The 27,891-nt window shown below is 40.7% G+C and overlaps 1 protein-coding gene and 1 long non-coding RNA gene across 11 annotated transcripts in view; one reads left to right on the forward strand and one right to left on the reverse strand.

Moving 5' to 3' along the window:
* CLCN3 (Cl-/H+ antiporter 3) overlaps positions 1 to 27,891 on the forward strand; it is a 105,938-nt gene that overhangs the window by 36,242 nt on the left and 41,805 nt on the right. For 3 of the 10 annotated variants that reach the window (XM_081495273.1, XM_081495294.1, XM_081495314.1), the window contains exon 1: positions 19,153 to 19,336. The exons of the other annotated variants lie outside the window; for them this stretch is intronic. In XM_081495273.1, coding sequence (XP_081351399.1) covers positions 19,258 to 19,336 — 79 coding nt within the window. In that variant the 5' untranslated portion in view covers positions 19,153 to 19,257. Of the gene's footprint in view, positions 1 to 19,152; positions 19,337 to 27,891 lie in introns of those variants that run through there. 10 annotated transcript variants of the gene reach the window in all.
* Positions 10,540 to 19,108, reverse strand: LOC145507866 (uncharacterized). Its single transcript, XR_014055208.1, has 4 exons — positions 18,897 to 19,108; positions 18,225 to 18,317; positions 12,904 to 12,981; positions 10,540 to 12,528 (listed from the first exon to the last, which is right to left on the reverse strand). It is a non-coding gene; the product is annotated as an uncharacterized LOC145507866 (long non-coding RNA).

A 27,891-nucleotide genomic window follows, 5' to 3' on the forward strand; every position in this document is an offset into this window, starting at 1 on the left:
TGCCTTAGGCTCTGTCCCCCAACTTGACCAGTTTCCTTTTAATTTAGCATTCAGGTGAGATGTTGGGAACATTCCTGGTAGCATTAAAAAGGAATATAGCTCTATCTAAAACTGGAATACAACTCTGGACTAGGATTTAGGTTGCAGAGATAAACCACTGTGGAGTCCCCTGACTCCAGTGAATAATCAAGTTACTTACGTGTTGCACAGCTCTTGTTTTGAAAAGAGCTTAAAGAGATGGACCCCGTGGACCTCAAAAATGAGATCAGCCTTATCTGCTCGGAGTGAATCCTAAATGATACAGAATATGCTGTGATTAAAAAATAGAGCTGATCCATAATGATAATGATGACTAATTGGTAGTATCAAAAGTCTAAACTAGTGAAAAATTAAAAAATTAGACTTGATACATGTTTAAATATATTGAGTGAGTCACTTTAGTCTGTAATTCAAATTCTGTGGAAAATGCAAAATTTTTCATTACAAGTAGCAGGAAGAAAGGCCCAAGATTTTGTTGTCAGAGTTGTATTCATTAAAGAAAGCCATATGGTTCTTGATTCATTGAAAATGAAACATACAAGCGTTCCTCTGCACAACCACAGCGTTATTCTTAAATGTACTGGCCTCACTGGGAGTAAGAAAACTGACTGAGAACTACAGTCAGCCACTGTTCGGCAAAGTAACTCTCAATGATTAATTTGTGTTGATGATGGTAATGAGTTAAAGTTTAGTTTCTTATGTCCCTTTTTGTCATGCATGAAATGTGAATAGTGTAGCTTACTTGCTGTATCAAGAGTTCCTCCCATGTTTCTAGATTGTTTGTGTATGGTAGTGTCACAATCCACGAGAAAGTGTGTGAGGAGCGGGAGCACCCAGAGGGCTCACTCCTGATCCCTCCGTGTCTGTTGTGTGGTCGCTAAGTCGTGTCTGACTCTTTGCCACCCCGTGGATATAAAGAACCTTAAACATTTGGAAATACTAGATTCAAATGTAAGGTGTTTGTTTTTTTCCCAAGACTGTGGGGCACATAATCACTGGGTCTGGAATGCAGAGACACCACATATTAACAGATTGTTGTGTTCTCTTTCACGTGTATGCCACAACCTGAGCCTCAGAACTCGGAGAGCTTGCACAGCAGCAGAGCACACGGGACTGCAAGATGGACTGTCTGTTCTGGTCTTGCGACCTGTCCACCTCTGCTAGAACTTCCCTTCCCTTCTGAGCTCTTACAGAGAGTCCAGCATTTTCATTTGAATAGATCTAGCTTTATTCAGAATGCTTGTGTTTGGGTTGCATGTCCCTCTGGGTGGCACGTTCATCAGTACTGTCTACACGAGGGATTTCAGAAGAGGAAGCCTGGGCAGTGGAGGCTGAGGGGCCAGGCCAGGAGCTGGCTGGCCATCTCCTTGGATGCCTCTCAGGATTTGGCAAACCTCACAGTCCAGGGTCCAGCCCTTAGTCCTGCAGACCTGGAAGCAGGGCATTAGCCCCGCCAACTTAGCTGTTGCTTAGAAGTGGATTCATATTAACCAGGATCTTAGATCTTGTTAGATGAAAACTGCTAATGTATTTACAATGAAAAACATACTGATGTTTTACTTCTTTTGAGAGAAAAGACATAAAGCAGCATATAAGGACACACAGAATTCGGTTCTTAACATACGTTTTTGAGAAGGATGGAGCAAAAGGAAAACAGGTTGAAATGCATGAAATCTAGAGATGAATGAGGTCAGTGAAAACTTAATAGCTTGGTACTTTCTGAGGGGAGACTGGGAATATGGCTCTAAGCTTTGTAGTGGTGAGTGAAACTAGGAAACCTGTTTATTTAAGTGATTCTTGGTGTTTATGAGAGAAAAACTCAGTTTCTCAGTGGATTCCCTGTTACTGACTTTAAGATAATCCGTTTTTGAGTGACATGATGGAATGATTCCTTTCTACGCACTAGGCTGATTTTCAAGACTGCGGTTGCAGTAAACAGCAGTGGTTTTCACAGAGCGTTCTTTGGGGATAACATCCATTAGCATGACCGGCTTGAATCACAAGACCTAATTCCACAAGGGCGCTGTTACTATATGGTACAGGCATCAATTATTTATGATGTTCTGGCAGGATCCATAGATATATTTCAGACTGTTTTGGAACAGGCGGACAGCATGGAGTTTCAGAACTCATCAAGGTATAGCACTATGGTCATTTTATTTTTTTTTTGCTGGAAGGTTTTATATAACATTAGATAGCAGTGATTTTAGAATTATATTTTGGAATTATAACAGCTTCTTACTTACATTCAGCTCATTTTCTTTAAGCATTTGAAGAGCCTAACACAGCCTAAGCCTGAACAGAAGGCACTGGAAGTCTCCTTAATGGAAAGTGGAGGCTGGACTCATGGGCAGGGCCAGGGGCCTTTCTTGAAAATCGTTTTGTATCTACTGGAAGATACAAGAAAATGATTAACAGAAGGTCCAGAACTTATATTCCATGTGACAAGCTCACAATTGTTGCAGCTATGATAAATTTGAAAGGGAGTAGCTACCCATAGACATTTTAAAAAGAAAAAAGGTAAAACAAAACATTCTCTCATGTATCCACAAAATGCCTGGCTTTGAGGCATTTTGTGGATACATGAGAGAATGTTTTGTTTTAAGGCAGTAGTCCTCAGATCTTTTGTTCTCAAGATCTCTTTCTGTATTTAAAAGATTATTGAGGACTCTAACAAGGTTTTTTTTTTTTTAATTTCATTTTAATATAGGTTCAGTTCAGTCGCTCAGTCGTGTCTGACTCTTTGCGTCCTCATGGACCACAGCACAGCAGGCCTCCCTGTCCATCACCAACTCCTGGAGTTTACTCAAACTCATGTCCATTGAGTCGGTGATGCCATCCAACCATCTCATCCTCTGTCATCCCCTTCTTCTCCTGCCCTCAATCTTTCCCAGCATCAGGGTCTTTTCAAATGAGTCACCTCTTTGCATCAGGTGGCCAAAGTATTGGAGTTTCAGCTTCAACATCAATCCTACCAATGAACACCCAGGACTGATCTCCTTTAGGGTGGATTGGTTGGATCTCCTTGCAGTCCAATGAACTCTCAAGAGTCTTCTCCAACACCACAGTTCAAAAGCATCAATTCTTCGGCGTTCAGCTTTCTTTATAGTCCAACTCTCACATCCACACATGACTACTGGAAAAACCATAGCCTTGACTAGATGGACCTTTGTTGGCAAATAATGTGCCTGCTTTTTGATATGCTGTCTCTGTTGGTCATAACTTTCCTTCCAAGGAGTAAGCGTTTTTTAATTTCATGGCTGCAATCACCACCTGCAGTAATTTTGGAGCCCAAAAAAATAAAGTCAGCCACCGTTCCCACTGCTTCCCCATCTATTTGCCATGAAGTGATGGGGCCGGATGGTTACAATATCAATATTTACCATATTAAGAATTAAAACCAAAATATCAATCCTCTTAAATTTGTTAAAAAATAGCAAAACTCCTATACTGTAACATTAGTAATTTTTTTAAGCTAAAAATTAACTGTATATTCAAAAGTAAAAATAAACTGAGAAGAGTGACATTGTTTCATGTTTTTATAACTATGTCTAATGGCTGGTTTCATAGGAAACAAAACATCTAGATTCTTAGATCTGTTTCTCCACTCAGCCTTGTGTGATATGTTGTTTGGTTGAAACATCTGAGAAATATTTAAGAAAATTTGGCCTTATACAAATATTGAGTTGGCCGAAAAATTCATGCAGATTTTTCCATTACATCTTATGGAAAAACTCACACAATTTTTTTTTTTTGCCAACCCAATATATAGTTAGATAAAAAAGAAATAATTTAATAGCATTTTCAGATTATTGTGGATATCCTTCATTGATACTACACCCAAACTCAACAGATGGTAATTTCCTAAAGGTTAATTGCAGTAAGGCAACTGAACCCATAGTGATGAAAGTTTTGTGTTGTGTTAATTAAAACCATGAGCCCATCTTGTGCTTTGAGTGGCTCTATCACCCATGCATGCATTTATAATATGTGTAGTCCTCAGTCATGTCTGATTCTTTGTGATGCCATGGGCTGTAGCCTGCCAGGCTCCTCTGTCCGTGGGATTCTCCAGTCAAGAATACTGAAGTGGTGGAACTTCCTTGGTGGTCCAGAGGCTAAGACTCTGAGCTCCCAGTGCAGGGGGCCTGAGTTCAGTCCTTGGTCAGGGAACTAGATCCCCTGTGCTGCAGTTAAGATCGGGTAAAGTCAAATAAATAAAATTTAAAAAATGCTGAAGTGGGTTGTCTTTTCCTTCTCCAGGGGATCTCCCTGGCTCAGGGATCAAACCTGAGTCTCCTGCATCTCCTGCATTGGCAGGGGGAGTCTTTACCACTGAGCCATCTAGGAAACCCCTATAATATGCATTAGTCATTTGGAAGTTGTCACTAGTTTATTAGTTTGCTAGGGCTGCCTTAACACAGACTGGGAGCCTTCAACAACAGAAATTAACTTCCTCACAGTTCTGGAAACTTCCTCACAGATCTGGAAATTTCCTCACAGTTCTGGAAACTTCCTCACAGTTCTAGAGGCTGGAGGCCCGAGACAGAGGTGTTGGCAGGGCCTTTGGTTTCTTCTGAGGCCTCTGTCCTTGGCTTGTAAGCATCTGTCTTCTCATGGTGTCCTCACATGGTCTGTGTATATCTGCAGCCTAATGGCTTGAGTTTACTAATGCTCCTGGATTAGGCCCCGCCCCAATGACTTTATTTAACATGAATCACTCTTATAAAGGTCACATTCTGAGGTGCTGGGGCGGGGGGGCAGGGTGTTTTCGTACCCATTTGGTGGGGCGCAGTTCACCTCATAACAGATTTCCTTAGATCTCGCCAATGTTCACATTAGTTTATTACACGAAACCAGTTGAGTCATGTTTTCAGCATGGCCGCCAATAATCCCAGGATCCCATCAGAAGACTTCACCTGTTGGGAAGGTGTCAGGCCCCCACTGGTGAATACACCTTTCCCAAAATTTAATATTTGCTTTTCCTCAAGATGACACCATTGCTGAACAGTCTATGCAAAAGGGTTTTGTGTGTTCTTTCCATTAAAAAGATGTACACTTAAGAGTTGCAGTTTCATAAACTGAATAACTTCTGCTGTTTCATGAGGGGCATTTGTAAGGGAAACAGGCTTTTATTGTCTAGTGATAATGTGGTAGAGAAGTCAGTGCCCGCCAGTCTTTGTTGGTGCCACTTATGAAAGTGAAAGTCGCTCAGTCGTGTCCAACTCTTTGTGACCCTATGGGCTATACAGTCCATGGAATTCAGGCCACAATACTGGAGTGGGTAGCCTTTTCCTTCTCCAGGAGATCTTCCCAACCCAGGGATCAAACCCACGTCTCCCGCATTGCAGGCGGATTCTTTACCAATTGGGCTATCAGAGAAGTTCTGTTGCTACTTGGATTTGTGCTAAACGCCAGCCACTACCTACTACGTGTTGCTCTTGCACTATAAATAGAGTATCTTGTGGAGGCTGAATAATCTACCTCCCCCGCCCCTGTGATTGATTCCTGGAGCCTGTTAATATGTTACTTTACATGATAGAAGGGACTCTGCAATTTGAGTAAGTAAAGAATCTTGGAATGGGGCCATTATCGTGAATTATCTGGGTAGCTCCATTGAAATCATAGGCATCCTTAAATGGAAGAGGCAGGAGGATGAGTCTGAAACCGGGCTGGCCAGCTGAGAGAGTTGCAGGGAGAAAGCTAGTTCTGACTCCATGTTGGAAACTGTTTCTTTGACTTGCTTTCATCATACTCAATGGCTTGCTTGGAGAACCCTGCCGCTCTGCTTGGCTGTAAACTAAAGTGCCTTTCTGCACCTCATGGAGAGAGAGTTTGTCCCTGCCCACCTGTGAATAGAAGAGATAAACACACCCCTTCCAAAGGCTGGCCATTCCCTTGAAGATGTTTTGCTAGATTGAAGACCCTTTCACTTTACTTCCCCACTGCATCTCCTGCTCCTGCCTTTTGACTTCTGTTCCTCATTGCTTCTTTCTCTCTAATCTATACAAGAACCTGGCTTCCACACCCCAGTGAGATGGTTATTTTGAGGCACTAGCCTGCCATGTTCTTGGTCTGCCGGCTCCCCGATGAAAGTTTCTTCTTTGCCTCAGCCCCTCGTCTCAGATTCATTGGCCTGTTATGTGGTGAGCAGAGTGAGCTTGAACTCAGTGACAAGAGGAAGGGGCCACCGGCCAGGGAAGGAAGCTAAGCCGAGCGTGGAGGTGATTCTCCCTTGGGGCCTCCAGAAGGCGCGCGCCCCCACAGACACCTGGACCACGCACTTCTGACTTCCAGAAGTGGACGAGAACACATCGTGTCGTCTCAGACCGCTGAACCTGTGCTCATCTGTCACAGTCGTGGTAGGCAGCCCGCGCAGAAGTCTCATCTCAGGAAAAATGCTGTGGGCCACCTTGGTGTCTCCAGGGATCTGTGGGCACATGTGACCACACTGTGGGAGATAAGCTAGCTGCAAAATGCACATGGGGGAACTGAGTATGGTGGCTTGCTGTCTGGTATTTTATAAGCTATATGAATGGAAGGGCTTATATAAAAAGGGCAAAATCTACATGTAAAATATGATCCCAGTTCTCAAAATACTGAATATACACATACACACACCCTGCACACATTTGTTGGGAGATACACCAAAACAGTGATTTTTCTTTGGATGGTGGAATTTTTTAGTGCTTTTTAAATTACTTTTGTTTGTTTGTTTTTGGCTATGCGGAGTCTTTATTGCTGTGGGGGCTCTTGCAGTGGCGGTGCAGGTCTCTCACTGCGGGGGCTCCCTCGCTGTGGAGCACACGCTCTCCCTCGGCGTGTAGGCTTCTCTAGTTGCAGCACTGGCTTAGTTTCACCATGGCGTGTGGGTTCTTCCCAGATCAGGGATCAAACCCGCGTCTCCTGCATTAACAGGAACCACCAGGGAAGCCCCTTTTTAATGCTTTCCGGTGTTTTGCAAATTATTACCAATTTGTCTGCAGATTTATAAAACTGAGCCAACACTTCTAGCTGGCTGTATGGTGTGTTTGTCCATATAGAAAGATCGAAAGTGTTTTCTGAACAGTTTCACTTGCTCTATAACTGAAATGTTTAACCGTATGGCAAACATTCTATGATGCTCTCTCGCTGGGCCTTGTGAATGTTAGGGTTGAGCTTGTGCCTGGCTGGCTTAGCTCCAGGTCTTTGCTCACCTTTCCTCTGCCTGTGCCTTGCTCCTCAGGAAAAGCCTTCCCTGACTTCTCAGGTGTGGGTTAGGTCCCTCCTGTGTCATGAGCTACGTTGCTTCTGTTGTGTGTTTGCTTTCTTGGCTTTTCTCATTTATTTTGGTTGTAGCTTGCCATCTTTCAGTATATTTATCCTACTAATTCATGTTGGCCTGAAAGCCATTTGTTTTCTGTCTGCTTTGTTCTGTTTAGGGCTGATCCATTATGTACTAATGGCATTTCTTAACTCTTGATGAGCAATCTTATTTTCTTTATTTCTAAACTTTGTGGCATTGGGATATTAGTCAACCATGGTCAGCCATGGATGTGGTTTATTTCTCCCTTCTTAAAATGTCTAATATATTGGCATACATCCAGTAGAAGCTTGTTAAAAGTTCACTGCTTTATAAAATATTCATGCTGTTTAACATATTAGCTAGGTTTACTTTATAATGTTTAGAAGCCTTTTTGTTCCCTTTTTTATTTCTTTAACTAATATAGGTGTATTGAGAAAAGTTTTGGTTTAACTGGATGCACATGGCACCAGTGGAGTGGCAGGAACTGTCATACACCCACGTTGTCACAACCTTATCACATGGGGGGCCTAAATGAAGAGTCATCAGGAGGGAAAAGCCACAGGATAGAAGAGGTACGCTACGTTATATCCAGCGGCCTGGAGTTAGTCGTGTCAGCACTTCTGATTCTCATCTTTCTTATCTAAAAAATGAGTGTGAAATATCTAGTCTACTCACCCAACTCAGATTAATATTGGAAACAAAATAGAACAATATAGTAGAAGAACTTGTAGAAACGTTACTGTTACTCATGTGAGTCCTTTGTGGCAGCTTTGGCCTGGGTTCTCAAAGGTTATCTGTACTTAGTCAAACAGATTACATCATGACATTCACATAGGTTATCCTGGATTCATAGTAATCTCATACAGTTAACTCCAGGGTTTAGTGATGACTCGGGTTGCCTTGCAGAAGTGCTGATTCTAGACCTGGGGCAGGGAAGATGCAAGGGGTGTAGTACCAGAAGGAAGGAAGTGCTCAGAAACAAAAAGATCAAGACGGGTCCAAGGAACGCTGGAAGGAACCTGAGAGAGCACCTTGTGGCCAAACCTGGAACCACTTGAGCACAAAGATACGGTAGAACTGGATTATAACCAGAGCGTAAGATCAATATAAACAAGTTCATTTATGCGACGCAAATGATAGGAACTGATATAAATGACTGAACATTTTATAAGTGTGGGAGAAAAGACAAGTCTTCCAGCGAATTTCTGTAGCTGTGCCATCCTTGAGGAGGAGGAGCTGCCTTCCTCCCTCCTCCTCCCTTGACGATGGGCTGGATGTGGTGACTGACCTCCCGAGACTAGAGCCTGGGATGCTAGGAACTCCGCAGTGGAGAGAGCTGGCCAACACCGTCACATCAGGCACTGGACGTGCCACCTCCAGTGAGGCCGGATGGACATCGCATACCCCCAGCGTGTGATGAGAAGGCCACTTGCCATGGTGATACTCTTTCCAAAGACTCATAACCCCAGTCTAAGCACAGGAGGAACTGTAGACAAAGCCAGACTGATGGGGGCAAGGTCATGACAAAGAAGGAGAGACTGAGAGACTGTCAGGACCAGACGAGTTGAGAGACGCATTGCCTAAATGAGTGTGGTGTCCTGGATGGGACCCTGGGGTAGAGAGGACAGCAGCAGAGGCTGGTGAAGCCAGAGAATATCTGGGCTTTCCTTAGTGAAAGTGTGCCAATGTCAGTTTCTTAGCTGAGAAAAACATGCCCTGGACACACAGGATGTTGTGAAAGTGAAAGTTGCTCAGTCGTGTCTGACTCTTTGCGACCCCATGTGACCCTATACAGTCCATGCAATTCTCCAGGCCAGAATACTGGAGTGGGTAGCCTTTCCCTTCTCCAGGGGATCTTCCCAACCCAGGGATTGAATCCAGGTCTCCCACATTGCAATCAGATTCTTCACTAGCTGAGCCATAAGGGAAGCCCAAGAATATTGCAGTGGGTACCCTATTGCTTCTCCAGCAGATCTTCCCTACTTAGGAATCAAACCAGGGTCTCCTGCATTGCAGGAAGATTCTTTACTTACTGAGCTCTGAGGGAAGCCCACACAGGATATTAACTAAGAATTAATATTTGGGATAGTAGTCTGGGAAGCTGAGTGAGAGATACTCAGGACCTCTTTGTACAGTCTTTGCCACTGTCTTACACATCTAGAATTAGTCCAAAAGTAACCTTTATTTAAAAAAATGAGTCCAAAACCTTTAACTGATAAATAATAAAAGCAAAATGTGCTTATTGTAGAAAATGTGATTGATAGAAATTAAACGTGCTAAATTAAGATCCCTCATAATCCTGCTACCCATAGGTAACTGACTGTTTTGGTGTACTTTTGTCTAGACTTACTTCTATGTATTTTCCATCCAACAAGTAATTGTTAGGCTCCTTTATGGGCCAGGCACCATGCCAGGTGCTGGAGACGGAGCAGTGAACAAGAATGATGCGAGTCTCTCTCATGGAGTCTGGGCTCTGCTGAGAGGGAAAGCACCACTGAAATAAGTAATAATCCCACAGGAAACAGTTACAGTGGTGTTATGGTAAATGCTGTAAAGAAGCAGTATGGGTGTGAGGATATATAAGTGAGGGAATCCAAGATGCGTCATTGGAGGTGAGAACTGAAAAATGAGGAGTTGAGCAGGTGATGGGGGCAAGGAGTGGGGTGCTGGGAGTTGGAGTACAAGTGCGGGTATAGTCAGGAGATCCTTGGGGAGGAAGGAATTAGGGGCTAGAGAGGGAAGGGACTGTGGCTGGAGGGGTAGTTAAGTAAGGTTGAAATTCTGGATTTTAAGGTTTTGGCCCTTTTCCCTAAAGAGTGATGGGGGAGTAGTATGATGATAGTAATTTTAGAAGATTGTTCAGCTGCCGTGTGTGCAGATGGATTGGAAGGTAGTGAGAGCAGGGAGGTGAGTGTCATCAGTCAGAAGGGAGGTGATGGGTTCTCTGATGGGCAGAGTGACCTGCAGAGCAGATGGAGTCAATAGAGATTCCCAGGTGAATCAAGCCAGATGTGCTGACTGGATGGGGGTTGGGGGTGAAAGGGAGAGTTCTGTATTATTAGCACGTGAAGCTGGTAGTGCCATGTACAAGGTGGAACTTGGGACCTTTTTCAGTTAGTATTAAAAACATTGCCTTATGTTACAAAAGCATACCTTAACTTTAATGGTTGCATAATATTTGAATACATGAATGTGTTCTAAATTCCTGGAAAAAATTATTGGGAGAAAGGCATTTATTAACATTTGTTAATGTGTAGTGAATACATTTTGAAAATGGATGGTAGAATTGTTGCTAAAAACTCTAAATGCTGCTAAGATGGTTGGAGTTGGTTAGTTTCTATGAGTAAGAATAATGAAGTTTGTTTGGTATCAGCTGCAGGTAGAACACGTTAATAACATAATACAACAGTAATTCTTTAGTAAACTCGGTGTCCTCGCCTGGCAATTTGTAAGCAGAAACAAATTACTGATGGTGTAAGATTATGGTACAGCTCAGAAATCCAAGTAATGTATTCTGAGTTAGAATAATTTGACTATGCTACGGCTTCTCAGAGATTATGTTTGTGCATGAGGCCTTCAGCAGGTGACAAGTTGATTTTAGTTTTATCTGGCATCTCCCGATAACATTGGTGGCATTGTTCTAATGAGTGAGGCATTTGCCTTTAAAGGTGAATTTGGCAACATAAACTCAACCCTTTAAAAAAACATGAAGTGGCTATATCATGAATCCTCAATAAAAGGTTTTTTAGAAATTCTTAAAGTTAATAAAACAAGGCCACTGTCATTTAATGGCTGTCTGTCAGGAGAAGGTCAAAACTCTTTCAAACACTCTGCTCAGAATTATTTTTAGAAATGAGCAAATAATTCTAGGGTTCATCTGATACTTACTCTAAGTACCGTCATGTTCTTAATACATTTGACACCCTTCAGATTCTGTTGCCAACTAACTTGTAAATTTTCTCTGCACCTGTATCTCCTACCTAATATACGTGGAGTCGGGGGCTTCCTGAATTTATGTGCATGGATATGGGTAAGGTCATGTGTTTAGGGAGGCTAACCCATACTGAATTTATGAAGTGCTGTAATTCAAGATGTTACTAATGAACTAGGAAAAAGAAGTTGGTCTGGCAAAGGGGTACCTTAATGAAATTAGTCTATTATACCAATGGCAATCAAATGGTGGTTGGATATTCTCAGAAAGATCATTAGGGAGATGTGAGCTTAGTTTTGATTATCATCTATAGAACCTGATGATATTTACCGCAGATGTCACCTGTAATTATTATTAATTGCTCTACAGAAAGAAGTCCATAGAAAGTTACTGAAATTACTAGGTCAATAAATAATTGTTTAGTATTATACTCTACCTCCTTACCCTAATGTCATGATGTAATGAATTATTGCTCTGTGCATGGAGACCATTGCTTATGAACTGTTCTTGGGAGAATTGAGAAAACAGTCAGTTAAATCCTGTTTTGTGCAATGGTTCCAGTTAAGAATTGAAAAAGGCTTCAGAAGTTATGAAGTAAACCTATAAAATCATCAGTTGAGGTAAAAAATATTAATACCTAAAATCATAGGGAGTCAGTGGACTTGTTTAAACAGTTCTAAAACACTAGCATTTAGAGGAAATTCCTTGGAAGAATCTATGCTTCAGTTCAGTTCAGTCGCTCAGTCATGTCCGACTCTTTGCGACCCCATGAATTGCAGCACGCCAGGCCTCTCTGTCCATCACCAACTCCCGGAGTCTACCCAAACCCATGTCCATCGAGTCAGTGATGCCATCCAACCATCTCATCCTCTGTCGTCCCCTTCTCCTCCTGCCCCCAATCCTACCCAGCATTCGGGTCTTTTCCAATGAGTCAACTCTTCGCATGAGGTGGCCAAAGTATTGGAGTTGCAGCTTCAACATCAGTCCTTCCAATGAACACCCAGGATTGATCTCCTTTAGGATGGATTGATTGGATCTCCTTGCAGTCCAAGGGACTCTCAAGAATCTTCTCCAACACCACAGTTCAAAAGCATCAATTCTGCGGCGCTCAGCTTTCTTCACCGTCCAACTCTCACGTCCATACATGACCACTGGAAAAACCATAGCCTTGACTAGATGTACTTTTGTTGGCAAAGTAATGTCTCTGCTTTTAAATATGCTATCTAGGCTGGCCATAACCTTCCTTCCAAGGAGTAAGCGTCTTTTAATTTCATGGCTGCAACAAATGAAAGTCAGAATAGATTATTATGAACCTGTCAGTGTAGATTATTTTGAACCTGTTACTTGTAACTTGTTTGAGACTGTAAATAAGATTCGACTAGAGGGGGTTAGGATAGGGAAGAAAAAAGAATAATAAATCCACACTAAATGCTAATAGAATCAGAGATGGGAGGATAAATTTCTAACTCAAAGACTTGAATTGTGACATATAACACACATCATAAAGATGCATAAAGCATATTTGTACGGAATGAGTTACTACATGGCAAGCACTTTTGCAACCTGCTCAGATTAAGAAAATAAGCATGACTGCACTCCAGCAGCTTCCAACCATACCCCTTTCCCTTTCCCTATAGATAAATACTGTTACCTCTTTGGTCACTTTGTTGCTTTCCTTTATGGTTTGATCATCTAGGTATGCATCATTGGGATTATCATGTAGCATGCCCTGCTTTTGAAGATTAAATAAATTGAATGATACAGTACATATTCCTTTGTTTCTTGCTTTTACAAAGCATGATTTTCAAGAATCTTCTTTGTTGCAGGGAGTAGCTGTTGTGACGTTGCTCTAGACTGTGTCACTCTTTTTTGTCAATATACCACAGTATAGATATTCATTCTGCTACTGATGGATCTACTAGTTCTTAACCATTTCTGGTGGGTACAGACACTGCTCTTTTAAATATGATCCATGTATCCTGGTGGGTATGTGCACAAGTTTCATTGGCCTGGATGTGAACTTGTCAGGTTGTAGGCTTTATTTTTTATAGTGTTGATTCAGATTATACTCAGGTAACTATGTATGACAGTTCCACCTTTACCAACTGCTTGGTGTTGTCTGACTTTTGATGTCCATCTGTTGACTGTGTCATGGATTCTGATTGTGGCTTTAATTTGCATTTCCTTGGCATCTTTTCATGCTGATGGACTATTTGAAAAAAAATTTTTTGAAGGACCTATTCAAGTCATTTGCTGATTTTTCTATTGACCTGTGTGTCTTAGAGATATGTAAACGTTAGTCATTTTCTATATACAAGCTTTCCATTACATGATTGTAAATATCTTTTATTCTGTGGGTGGTGTTTCATTCTCTGTCTTAGTCTGTTTGGCCTGCTCTAACAGAAATAGCACTGGCTGGGTGGCTCTAACAACGTGCATTAATTTTCCACAGTTCTAGAGGCCAGCAGACTCCATGTCTGGTGAAGAGGGGCCGCTTCTGGTTCCTGGTCTGCCATCTTTTCTGTGTCCTCCAGGGAGCTCTGTTAAGAGGGCACTAATCCCATTCATGAGGGCTCTACCCTTGTGACCTAATCACCTCCCAAAGGCCCCACCTCCAGATGCCACCACACTGGTGAATATTTCTCTTTGTATACATTTTGGTGGGATACATGCATTCAGTTGTAACATTCTCCTAATGGACAGACTCTGTTCATCAGATGTTCTTAATTGTAATATGGTCCTGGATAATAATGTTTTGTGTTATGACTAATGGCTTTTGTGTCTTGATGAAAAATTTCCCTGCCTTCAGGTCATGAAGATATTTCTCCCTATTATTTTGTGAGAGTTTCACTGGCCTTCCACATTCAGATCTATAATCATATGAGCAATTTTTGTAAATGTGTGTGGATTAGGGTGTATATAATTTTTTTTTTTCATGGAAATAGCCAGTGGTCCAAATACCACTTATTTAAGAAAACCATTTTTTACCCACTCTTTTATAGAGCCACCTCTGCTATATATCAAGGGTCATATATAAAGGAGGGTCTATTTCTAGACTCTCTATTATGTACTTTTGGTTATTTTTGTAGCTTTATGTCAAAAGCACTCTGTTTAAATCACTATAAGTCTATAAACAGTGTCAGTGCCTGGTAAATTAAGCAAGTCTCCCCTGTTCTCTAAGAGTGCCTTAATTATTCCCGGGCCTTTTTATTTCCATGTTAGTTTTAGCAGAGTTTGCCACAAAAAAGTCTTTTTTCTTTTTTTAAATAAAGTACAGTTGATACACAGTGTTGTTAGTTCCTGTTGGGATTTTGACTGTCATTTTATTAAGTCTGTAGATCAGTTTGAATCTTTCAGTTCATGAACATGATATACTTCTCCATATACTTGTCTTTTTAAATGCCTTTAGTCTTCCTATTGACTTTTGTCTTCATTCTTTATTACACTTGTTTCTAGGTAATTTTTAAATGCTATTGCTATTTAATGAAATTTTTATTTTAAAATTTAACATGCTAACTGCTGGTATATTTTGAAATTCAGTTGTTCGTTGAATATTGATTTTTAAAAATTTATCCACTTTAACTCTTACTAATTCTAATGACTTATTTGTGATGTCTTGATGATATAGTCATATCATTGGTTAGTAGTAGAATATTGAGCCAACTTCTGTACTGAGGTCTGTTTTAACTACTGTTCAGCTCTAGGTAGTGGTGGTTGTTTTTCTGTATATATTGTATTATGTATGTCTATAAGATGATTCTTTTAAAGGCTACTACATCTAAAAAATAAATAATTCCTTATAATCAGTGATCTTGTCTATTTCACATTTTCCCAATTGTTTCCCAATTGTTACATTGAAACTGGTTGATAAATCCTTTAAATCTTTAAAAAAAAAATTTCTACAGGTCCCTCCCCCCAGCCCCTGGTTTTTTTTCATTTATTTGTTGAAGAAATCTGGTCATTTGTTTCCCATTTTGAGTTTTCCTAATTGTGTTCCTGAGCTCTCACTTAACATGTTTCTCCATTTTTTTTGTTTCTGGTAAATTGGTAGTTAGATCTAAAGGCAAAAAATACTTTTATTTTTAAAGCACTTCTAATGTAGATTTTTTGGGTCCTGTGGGTTAGGAGGGGCTGAAAGATTATATATAGCTATAAATGTGTAGTTATAGTGTATGGTTATAGACTATCCTGTGTATACCTGCCTCCTTGATTCACACACCTCCAGACTCCCACATCAGTTTGAGGGTAGAATCAGGGCGCATTTGGAAGTAGAGACATCTTCCCCCTTTGAAGTTTTAAGTCCTTTTATGTGCTGCCAATTCTTGGTTTTGGTTCTTCAGAGGTTTCGTCCTGACTGTTGACTTAAAATGCAGAATGTGAGAATTGTGGGTTAAACTTTATTTGGGGCAAAATGATGACTATAGTCAGGGAGACAGCACCTCAGATAGCTCTGCAAAACTGCTCCAAAGAGGAGGAGGTGGGGAGGTCAGTATGTGATTGTGGTGGTAAGGGTGGGGGGCTGGGCAAGGATCATCAGCGGGCTCATGGCTAGTCATGAGGAGCAGAGGTCACCATAGAGGATTTCAGTGCTTTTCTTAGATAAGAAGAGATGCAAGAAATGGGCTCATAAAATCGGCTTCTGAAGATACCTAACTATCTGAAGACCTGTCCTGCCAGTTTTCCCAGAGCACAGAGTGCTCTGTTCCTGCTCTCCACCCTGAACTCCTTTCAGGGGGTGTTGAAGGTCAGCAGCTGCAGTGGCTCAGAATTTGATCTTGTAGAGGCAGATGGCAAGTGCCAATTTGTAGGTGACATAGGCATCCCCCACCCCACCCCACCCCAGTGCCTTGGAATTCTTGAATTTGTCTTCTCTCTTTAACTGTAATTCAGGTTCTTAGTCTGATAATACCTAATCTGTGTCAAAGTCCTCTTTGGCCACACCTTCCAGTTTACCTTGTCCTTTTTTCTAAAGTATAATTAGAAAGCACCTGAGCCTAAATAATGCTTTTACTGGAAGAGAATGTGGCAGCCATGGACCTCATAAGCATAAGAAATTTACTTCTGAAATTCTTTAAATTTTCAGACTATTTAAAAAGATTTATTTCAAAATTAATGAGTAATGTATTTGTTTTTAAAATTTTCAACAATGTAGAGCTATATACAGTAAAAACTGAATATACCATCAGCCTCCCCACTTCCATCTCATTCTGTCGTGAGTGATAACAATTAAGTCTAGTGCATCTCATTCTAAACTTAACTCTATACAAATACACTGTATATAATATATACATGCCTACATACAGAAATACAGTGTTCTTTAAAAATATTCATTTTACTCAGGCTACAAAAATGTTTACCTATGCAATGCCATCAGTGTATTTTATAGGGAAAGTATTCTTCCCCTTTTAGTTAGGGCTGGCTAGCTGTCATTTTTATTTTTCCTGTGTGACCAAGTTGTAAATCAGGACAAACAGGTTAAGAGAGTGCCTCCAAATACCAGGAAAACTTGTAGATAGCTTTTCATCTTATAAAAAGGCAGGGAAGAATATTAGTATAAAACGAAATTATTTCTAAATGCTATATAGAATGCATTTTTAAAAGTCTTTTAAGAGTAGAAATTGACATACCAAAGTACCAAAAAGGACCAAATTTACTCTTGGTTAATTTAGCAAAGTTGGCACTTTGTTTAAAAGTTAGATTTCCTTGTTTAAAAAAACAGTTTCAGAGGTTGGGGGCTGGGACAGGACAGGATCATGGAGGGGGAGTAGGGTGGTGGATGGGCTAGGCTCTGACGCCTTTCTCCATGTGGAAAAAAGAAAAAAAAATCATTTCCAAGAAAATGTGAAGAAAACAGAAAGAAAAAGCCACCCACGGTCATATCATAAATGCTCATACCAGAACCAGAGAGAATTAGATAGAACATTCCCGTGGCAGTAACTTGTCTATATTCCTTTCCCAGAACCCTTTTACTCCCAAATCCCAGGTGGGATTTTATAAGAAGGCATGTCTTTCTGAGGTTCAAACTTTTGAAATAAAAAAAACTTGATTTAATCTAACTTTTAAAAAGTCCCCAAATAACTAATAATAACTAAGATGTACTAGACAAATGGTTTTTCCAGTAGTCATGTACAGATGTGAGAGCTGGACAATAAAAAAGGCTGAGCACCAAAGAATTGATGCTTTCAAACTCTGGTCCTGGAGAAGACTCTTGAGAGTCCCCTGGACAGCAAGGAGATCAAACCAGTCAATTCTAAAGGAAATCAACCCTGAATATTCATTGGAAGGACTGATGGTGAAGCTGAAGCTCCAATACTTTGGCCACCTAATTCAAAGAGCCAACTCATTGGAAGAGACCCTGATGCTGGGAAAGGTTGAAGGCGGGAGGAGAAGGGGACGACAGAGGATGAAATGGTTGGATGGAATCACTGACTCGATGGACATGAGTTTGAGCAAGCTCCGGGAGATAGTGAAGGACAGGCAAGCCTGGCATGCTGCAGTCCACGGGGTTGCAAAGAGTCAGATACGTCTGAGCGAATGAGCAACAACTAGATAAGTTGAATAACTCTCTTCTCTTTACTGCCATCTGAGTCCTTTTTTCCTTCTCTTGCCTGCAATTCTCATATAAAATCATTGAATTGGAGTAGACCTTAGGGTTGGCACATTCATTGCTTATGAAAACACATTTTACAAAACCCCCGAGTCCTGTGGAACAGCCTCTAATGAATTTTTGTTTGGTGGCATTACCCCACCATAGCTATTTCAGACAAAGAATCTGATAGTCTGGGGAGGAATCACCTGAGAGGCAAATGTAAAAATCTGAACTCAGCTTAAAGGAGCATCAGCTTTTTTTTCTTTTGGAATGACAGTTTGAAACGAAACATACTTTGGTATGTTCAGTTCTACTCTTACAAGACTTTAAAAAAAATGCATTCGATATGGCATTTATAAGTAATTTAGTTTTATACTACTTACATTCTTCCTTGCCTTTTTATAAGATGAAAAGCTCTCTGCAAGTTTTCGTGGTTTTGGGGACACTCGCTTAACCTGCCTTGTCCTGATTTACAACTTGGTCATACAGCGAAAAATAAAAACGATACTTTTTGAAAATAAAAATGATACATTTTGAAACGTTCTGTAACTTGAGTTCCCTTATTTCTAAATTTCATAAAATGTCTAGCAAAGAGACCAGTAGAGTACACGTTGAGATATATTTCACTAAAGCCCCCTCCCCCCACCTTTTAAAATCACAACGAAAATCTTTGTGAGGTAGGTAGAAGTCAGGAGAGAGGAAAATCTCCCAGCTAGAAAGTCTCTTTTTTCATAGTTTGACAACTAGCAAAGTTACCTAGGATGTTAAGTTTCTTTCTTAAACCTCGATGTCTTTCTTAACCAGCTGGTTCCTGAAGGAAGGAGGCTGCTGAAGGGGATTAGTAATGGTCCAGTTACTGAATTTTTGAAGCCACAGTAGAAGTCTGCATTAGTACATTTTAGATACTTAAGAATAGACTTTAAAACCAAGTGTCTTGAAGACTTTGGTATCTTCTGTTTCTTTATCTTTATGATTCACGTGACGTGGCTACATATAAATTTGTGTATTTATACGGTAAAATCATGTGGCCTTTTTAGCGTGTCAGTCCCACTTACCTACATTGGGAATGAAAAGGTTCATTCCTTGTGTACACGCATAATTTATTTGCACAGCTCTGTATTCAGAAATTGAGAAGTAGGTTTCTGTCGCCTTGCTGTAGTTACCCCCTTGCTGTGGAGGCTGTTTGGTCTGTCACCCCTGGGCTTAGTCACCACCCTACGTTGCGGGGCCTGATTGATGGGGAGGCGAGCCCGTCGCCCTGGCAACCGTGGCGCCCGGGTGACGTCAGGCCGCGAGGCTGCGCGCGCCGACAGGTCGGGCATGGCTGCTACCCAACCTGCTGCGGCGGGGTTCCGGGGCGCGCACGGGCGGTGAGCTCACCAGCTTTTCCTCGGCTTTTTCCTGCGGCCCTCGGCCATGGACGCCGCCTCCGACCCCTACCTGCCCTACGACGGGGGTGGAGACTGCATCCCCCTGCGGGAGCTGCACAAGCGAGGTAACGTGGGCTGTGGGGCTGGTCCCGGCCGCGGTGAGGCCGATGGAGGTCCTGGTCGGCGGTTCCCTCCGTGCGCAGCGCGGCCGCCGTCACTGCGCGCACAGGTCCTGGCGGCCGGCGCGGGCGGCGGTGCTTCTCCTCCTTAATTCAGGTGCCATTGGGTTTCACCTGCTGTCGCTTACCGTGGAGCTCTGCACCCCGAAGTCAGTTCCTAGGAGAAGCTGTACCTGCTTAAAGAGGAACACATCTTCATGTCGATATTTTTCATTTAGTGTGCTTTCAGCTGAGTGACTACATTGTCTTCCATAGGTATCGGGTAAAAATTAATGGAATGATACCGACATATGGAATCATTTTCACACATCAGAAAAAATAATAGTCGTTTGTAAAAACCAGAAAAGCGCCCAGCATTCATGTAAATCTTTCGGCAGGCACTGCCAGAGCTGATTACGTTAATTAAACTGCCCTTTTTTCATTTTTCTTAAACTGATTGTTCTAAAAATAGACAGGCAGTTTTAGAAAAAAAAAATTAAACCTCAAGAAAAATCTCTGAGCTAGATGACTTCCTGAGCCGTATTAGTTTGAATTTATAAACTTCATGTTATAAACTCATTTTTTAAAGTGAGGAAGTCATGATTTTCCTGAGCATATTTAGCCTCTTCTATTTAAAATATAGTTTGTATTATGATAACACCTTCTTTTGGAATTAAGTTCCATTAAAATTAAAAAAAGGTGATATATTTAACAAATATTTATTGAATTGTGTTTTCTAGACAATATTTTAGGCTCTGAACAGTTGTAACATCCTGTGGTATTCTGTTGTTAATAAAAGCATGCTTGAGAAAATGAAGATCATGTTACATATATTGTGCTTTCTCTTAGTTACCTTTTTAGTAAAGTATATGTATGTGTATGTGTGTATATATTTATTTTAGAACATTTGGGGAAATCCCTAAAAGCATAAAGAAGAAAATTAAATTTTCTCATAGTCTTTGCACCCAGAATTGTTGGGATTGTTTGTTTTTCCAGTTATAACATGTTCCTCCTGCTCTGCTTTTTCCTATGCTCTCATCATCCCTTTTCTGGTAGGAATTTCTTTAAACAGGAAGGAATGTGAATGAATGTGACTGCTCAACTGTCGCAGTATTTGCTAATCAGCAATTAAACTGTGTTTTTTTTGAGCTGTTTCAACATCCATTTGTTGATTTATAATTTATAATAAACCAGGAGACATGTGGTTGGGAAATTTAAATTCCCAGTGATAGGCTTGACAGTCTTTACCCCAGCTTAGGTATGGACCTCACCTCTGTATAAGGTATGCAAGTAATAAGAAATCAGCCAAAGCTTATGTGCAAGTAGGCATGGTTCCTGATATGATTATTACTGAAATAGAAGCTTTTTGTTTCTATTATGTTTTCACAAATAGTCCTTTAGAAATCTTGCCTAAAGTCTAAGTTTCTTCCACTCTTGGTGTCGCAGATGGGTTCCTTATCCCTTGAGGAGACCTTACCCAGCTAACCTAAGCCAGTGTTTTTGAAGTAACATTGTGTCATTGTAGTACACATCAGTTGGTTATTAGGCTTACTTGACTGTTCTGTAGTATCCTAGTATCTATGGGTAAGAGGTTTTCCGTAATTCATGACCTTTTCTGACCGTGGATCAAATAAAGGAACTGGACAAGTGGAGAAACATAAATCAAGAAGAGAGTCAGCTACCCTAGGAGGACAAAGTGGCAATGACCGGAAAGATCTCTTGGGCTGGGAAAGAGTGAAGAGGCAGATAACCAAAGTATAACATTGTGACGGATATCAATAAAGCAAATGTGACTGTTTACTGAATTACTTAGTGCTGGAATTAGGAATTAGCTGTTTGAAGTAAATTAAATTTAATGTTCCTTGTCAAGGTGAGATGGTAAAAGATGAAGGTTCCAACTTAAGTGAATAATATAGAGACTAGAAATGTATGTAGATATAAAAATAGAATTAGTTAATTTATTTTTGATGGATTAGAAATTAAGATGACATTTAAGAAATAGTTATCTTTTGGGGTCTATTTCCTTCCTATACAGACACTATTAAGTTCTTTCATAAAATGTCTCTTCCATCTTTATCAGGGGTTAAAAAAAAACCTTTAGTTTTTTTTGATTTTTGGATTTGGATTACTAGTTTTATACTCTGACTTCCTTCCTAAAGTTTAGGTAGTTTGGAGGCAGAAGTCTCTTTTAGTCTAACAGGCTCTTATAGTGGATTTGATCTTTGGGATTTTTAGCATTATTTGGACACTGTTCCATTCAAAGTTTTTGTTGAGCTCTTGTGTGTGTGAGACACTCTCAGGTGCTGGAGAAGTGGTAGTGGTAGTATCAGTGACACACATAATAACCGAGAGGTACACACTATTGTGACGCTAGTGGTGAAGAACCCGCCTGCAGTGCAGGAGACATAAGAGATGCAGGTTCAGTCCCTGCGTCGGAAAGATACCCTGGAGGAGGAAATGGCAACCCACTCCAGTCCAGGATTCTTGCCTGGAGAATCCCATGGACAGAGAAGCCTGGTGGACTACAGTCCAGGGGGTTGCAGAGAGTCAGACACTACTGAAGCAACTTAAGTGCTTTACCTTTACCAGTTCCTTGATGTGTAACAAACCATTTTAATCTTCACAGACTGTGGAGTAGGAACTGTTATAATCCTCATTTCCCTGTTGATGAAACTAAGGTACAGAAATGTGCAGGAAGAGTCAGGGTTCGAAGCAGATGATGAGATTCATACTCTGGCCATAGAAACACTGCTTTGCATTGTGTACGTCCCTGCAGTAACTTGGCATGTGCAGCCTGGTAGGGACATAGGAAGGCTTCTCAGGTTTAAAAGAACACGGAACCGCAAGGGAGTTAATACATTTCTCGTGAATGATACAGACTGCATGTTTTGTGAATCTGCTCATGCCTGGCGGTGAGGGAGGAGATCAGTCTCCTTTTGACAAGTGTTGTCAGAGTTGACACATCCACAGGGGATTTGATGTGCGTTCCTGGTGGGGAGGGTAGGTTAGTAAGTGACCCAATGGGACTGAGTGCTGGCTAGTGTTGTGTCATGGGGTCAGTAATAGGGTCCTATAGGAGGGTGGCGGGATGCCGGGTCCCAGAGGACCTTGAATGCCAGACGAATCAGTCTTAAACCGTGAGAGGTATGCCTTTCCTTTGTAAGTTTGAGGGTTTTTTTGGGGGGAGGGGCGGTGCATCTAGTGGCATGTGGGATCTTAGTTTCCTGACTGAGGATTGAAGACCAGGCCAACAGTAGTGAAAGTGCTGAGTCTTAACCACTAGACCAGGCGGATTCCCAAGTTGGTTTTTTTAGTTTCTAACTGAAGTTGTTTCTTGACATCTATTAGCTCAGAAACAAAATTAAGTAAAGCTTTTTTTCTTCCTTTTGTAACAGATGAATTTGTTCATTTTTATTCCCTCCTGAAAGTATCAGTAGTTAGCATTCTTCACTCATTATTTGAATATTCGTGCTCTAGATGATATTCTTATTGCCATAGGGGTGTTCTGTAGGTTCTTTTGTAAATATGATTTTAGAATTCAAATCCTTATTGTATGTCTATTGCCTTTAATCTTCTAGCCAACTAGAAAATTAAATCTCTTCTTACAGATTGGTTCACTGGAGTGTAAATTACAGGAACAAATAGAGACTGTTTGTGTGTGTTTGTGCTCAGTCACTCAATTGCTGACTCTTTGTGACCCCATGGACTGTAGCCCACCAGACTCCTCTGTCCATGGGATTCTCCAGGCAAGGATGCTGGAGTGGGTTGCCATTTCCTACTGCCTCCATTTCCTACTGACTCCTACTGCCATTTCCTACTTCAGGAATCTTCCTGACCCAGGGATTGGCCCTGCATCTTTTGCATCCCCTGCATTGATAGGCATATTCTCTACCACTGCGCCACCTGGGAAAGCCCAGAGATTCTTTTCCTGATGTCAAAAAGTGTTTCTGTTATAAAATAATAGTATGAAACAAAGCCTGCCTTTAAGTTTGTTTTACACACAGTATATGAATTTAAAATTGTCAATAAATGTAGTTCCTATTATACTATGTCTGGCTCTGTTCTCTAAAACTGACAGTTGGTATGATTAATTTTATTCCATCTCGTGACTTGTTGTAAGTTAAAAATGCTTTGTATTTCCAGATATCAAAACGTGAGCAAGTCTCTGGCCCCATATGTTATGCTTATGGTTTTGGCTGTTTTACCAGCATTGAGGTTACTGTTTTGTGCTGACATGAGGCCACAGGAGACTGGTGGCCTAAATTGTATTTTAAAATTTTGTGTCTGTTTTTTAATAAACATGTTTGATTTATAGCTTTTTGGTAGTCCTTTAAAACCTTAATCAGATCAAGAACGGAGATTCACTTTAGTTTGTCAGTTTATTCTTTGCCATTGGAGAGAGCAAATTTCGTGGATTTTATTATTCACATGATATGCAGATATCTTACATGCAGAGAGAATAAATGAACACGGAAATTGTTTCCAGTCATACAGATGTCTTAATCCTCACTTCATCATCCCTGCCTTCAAAAACATGGCTTTTTATTTTGAGGTATCAATAGAACTTAGAAGGAAACAGTGAATTGAGTAATTTAGCGTTGCTACTGACTGGTTGTGTATCTTCTCTCAGCTTCTTTGGCATTTGGTTTTAATTTCCAGGTGTTTGCAGTTCAAATAGATAGCTAAATATGACTGGGTGGCAGAACAAATGTAAAGAGCAAATAAATACTTTATTTATCATATTTATCCAGCAGATGTTTAATTGACCACCTACTAAGTACTAGCATTGTGCTTGCCATTATGTCTTTAATCTTTCATTTGGAAGTCTGTTAACATTCTGGAACTTCCACTATCAACTTAGAGCATTCACTTTCCCCTCCCTCACCAAAGTGACCATTTCTTATCAGTAATGTCACAGAGGGAAGAAAAAAAATATATTGGGGACTAGACTTCCTGTTCTTATTTAATGGACACATGATACTGGGTTGTAGGAAACATGCAGAATTTTAGATTTCTGTCTGCCTTCTTTCATAATTTACAATAAAAGTGCATATGTTTTATGTGTGTGTGTGATAGGATAGTAATCTGCCTATGAGGTTAAATGGCAAGGGCCACTGCTCACCCATCTTTGAGATTGACTCCAGAGATAATAAGTACTGGTCTTAGTAAACAAGCATATACCTGCTTTAGCATGCAGGACTATTATTTGGATGGGCTTCCTTGGTGGCTGAGACAGTAAAGAATCTGCCTGCAATGTGGGAGACCCAGGTTTGATCCCTGGGTCAGGAAGATCCCCTACTCCAGTACTCCTGCCTGGAGAATCCCCAAGGGACAGAGGAGCCTGGCGGCTACAGTCCATGGGGTCGCTAGTGTCAGACACGACTGAGCGATAATTCATGATATTTGGATATTCCTTTTAGACTGCTGAAGGTGTATGATGGTAAAATTTACTAGTTAATTAGTTCAGTTTAAGATGTAACAATTATGTACCATTTTTGCTCAGTTCAGCAAGTACATATTGAGGACTAGTGGGAAACCAGATAATAATTAATGTCTGTATTTCTATTGTTCATTTTTTGTCAGATGACAAGTTTCAACATGTTGAGTTGTGACCAGTATTTAAAAAAAGAAAAAAAAAGAAGGAAGGAAATAGTAAAAGTATCAGAGTATATGCCAACTAGTAAATATGCTAAACTTTGTTTTTACTTAGGGTACATATCTGTACACTATGTCAGAAATGTTTCTAGTTGTGAGTAAGAAAAAAAGTTTGATAACCGGGTTATAAGTAAGTCCCTGTGGAGGGTCAGTTGGCCCGGCTTCCTGTGCCTCAGATGAGTCTGGAGCCACCTGAGGATGAGAATGGGATGTGTTATTGTCGTTGACCTCTGCTGAAGCACAGGGATTTGAGTGGCAGGACCAAAGCAGGGCCCATGACAACTGTGACAGCCACCTTGTGGTCTGGAGCCAAAGGCAGAGAGGGCTGGTGACGTGAAGGGTTGGTCCTGTTAATTGTCTGAGCTCAGCGTGCGTGCATAAATGTTTTGGGAGAAGGCACCATCAGCGGTCTTAATGGCCTCTAGGTGGGAAAGACTAACTTATTTCTGTTGTAGTCTCATTTATGTTTTTTCTTTTCCACCTGTGTGTTGGAATTTTATCTGCAAAACTATTACTACATCCAAGGTCACAAGGACTTTTCTTTTTTTTTTTTAAGAGTTTAATCATTGTAGCCCTTACCTTTGGGCCTGTGATCCTTTTTGAGTTAAGTTTCATGTATGATGTGAGGTAGGTAGGGTCCAACTTCATTCTTCTACGTGTAGCTAGCCTGTTGTCGCAGCATCATTTGTTGAAGACTGCTCTTTTCCTATTGGTGAAAATATTTATTTAAATAGTAATATAACCAGAAAACTACTAGAGCTCATTAATGAACTTGGTAAAGTTACAGGATACGAAATTAATATGCAGAAATCTGTTGCATTTCTCTACACTAACAATGAAAGATCAGAAAGAGAAATTAAGAAAACAGTCTCATTTACTATTATATTAAAAATAATAAACCTACATGAGGACACAAAAAACCTATATTCCGAAAACTGTAAGACTCTGATGAAGGAAATTGAAAATGACACAAAGAAATGGAAAGGTATACTGTGTTCTTGGATTGGAAGAATCAGTACTGTCAGAAAGACATAGATTTTGATGATGGCCATCCTGACCAATGTAAAATGATCCTCACTGAAGTTCCAGTTTGCATTCCTCTAATAATTTGTGATTTTTGTCGTTGTTCATTGGCTAAGTCATGTCCTACTCTTGGCAACCCCATGGCCTCCAGCATGCCACGCTCCTCTGTCCTCCACTTTCTCCCAGAGTTTGCTCAGATTCATGTCCCTTGAATCGGTGATGCTATCTAACCATCTTATCCTCTGCCACCCACTTCTCCTTGTGCCTTCGGTCTTTTCCAATTTGTGAGCATCTTTTCATTTGCTTTTCATGTGCATATTACCCAAGGCAATGTACAGATTCAATGCAATTCCTATGAAATTATCAGTGGCATTTTTCTCAGACCTAGAACAAAACATTTTACAATTTGTATGGAAAGACCCCCCCCCCACCGCCCTCCCGTGCCACCCCCTGCCAAATAGCTGAAGCAATCTTGAGAAAGAAAAATGAAAAATGCAACTGGCAGAATCAGGCTCCCTGACTTCAGAGCATATTACAAAGCTACAGTAATCATGACACAAGAACAGAAATATAGATCAGAAGTGAAACAGGAAAGAAAGCCCAGAGATAAACCGACTCACATATGGGCATTTATCTTTGACAGAGGAGGCAAGAATATACAATAGAGAAAAGACCGTCTCTTCAATAAGTGGTGCTGGGTAAACTGGACAGCCACATGTAAAATAATGATATTAGAACACCACTAACACAAAAGTAAACTCATAGTGGATTAAAGACCTATAAACTTCTAGAGGAAAATGTAGACAGACACCCTGACAACAGTCACAGCACTGTTTTTTTGAATCCACCTCCTAGAGTGATGGAAATGAAAATAAACAAATGGAGGCTAATTAAACTTAAAAGCTTTTGCACAATAAAGGAAACTGTAAACAAAACGTAAAGACAGCTTATGGAATGGGAGAAAACATTTGCAAATGACACGACTGACAAGGGATTATCTCAAATACACAGCTCTGCAGCTCAATATCAAAAAAAACAAACAACTTAATCAAAAATTTGACTTTTCTCCAAAGAAGACATACAAATAGCCAAAAAGCACATGAAAAAATTTGCTCAGCATCACTAATTAATAGAGAAATGCAGATCAAAACTACAGTGAGCTATCACCTCAGCCCAGTCAGAATGGTCATCATCAAAAAATCTACAAACAATAAATGGTGGAGAGGATGTAGAGAAAAGGGAACCCTCCTACACTGTTGATGGGAATGTAAATTGGCACAGCCACTCTGGAGACTAGTGTGGAAGTTCCTTAGAAAATTGAAGATAGAGCTCCCATATGATCTTGCAGTGTCATTCTTGGGCATATTTCTGGAAAAAACCATTATTCGAAAAAATCCATGCACCTCAAGGTTCATAACAGCACTATTTACAACAGACGAGATATGGAAGTAACCTCAGTGTCCATAAACAGATGAATTGAGAAAGACGATGTGGTACATACATACAATGGAATATTACTTAGCCATAAAAATGTAATAGTATCATTTTCAGCAACATGGATGGACAGAGAGATCATCATAGTGAAGCATGCTGGGCAGAGAAAGACAAATGTATGGTATCACTTTGTAGAATATAAAAAATAACATGGGGCTTCCCGGGTGACTCTGGTAAAGAATCTGCCCGCCAAAGCAGGAGACACGGGTTCAACCCCTGGGTCGTGAAGATCCCCTGGAGAAAGAAATAGCAACCCACTCCAGTATTGTTGCCTGGAGAATCCCATAGACAGAGAAGTTTGGTGGGCTACAGACCCTGGGATCACAAAGAGTCAGCCACGACTGAGCAAC

The sequence above is a fragment of the Giraffa tippelskirchi genome, chromosome 1, assembly GCF_054371585.1.
Source record: "Giraffa tippelskirchi isolate mGirTip1 chromosome 1, T2T-mGirTip1v1.2.pri, whole genome shotgun sequence".
Lineage (NCBI taxonomy): Eukaryota > Metazoa > Chordata > Mammalia > Artiodactyla > Giraffidae > Giraffa > Giraffa tippelskirchi.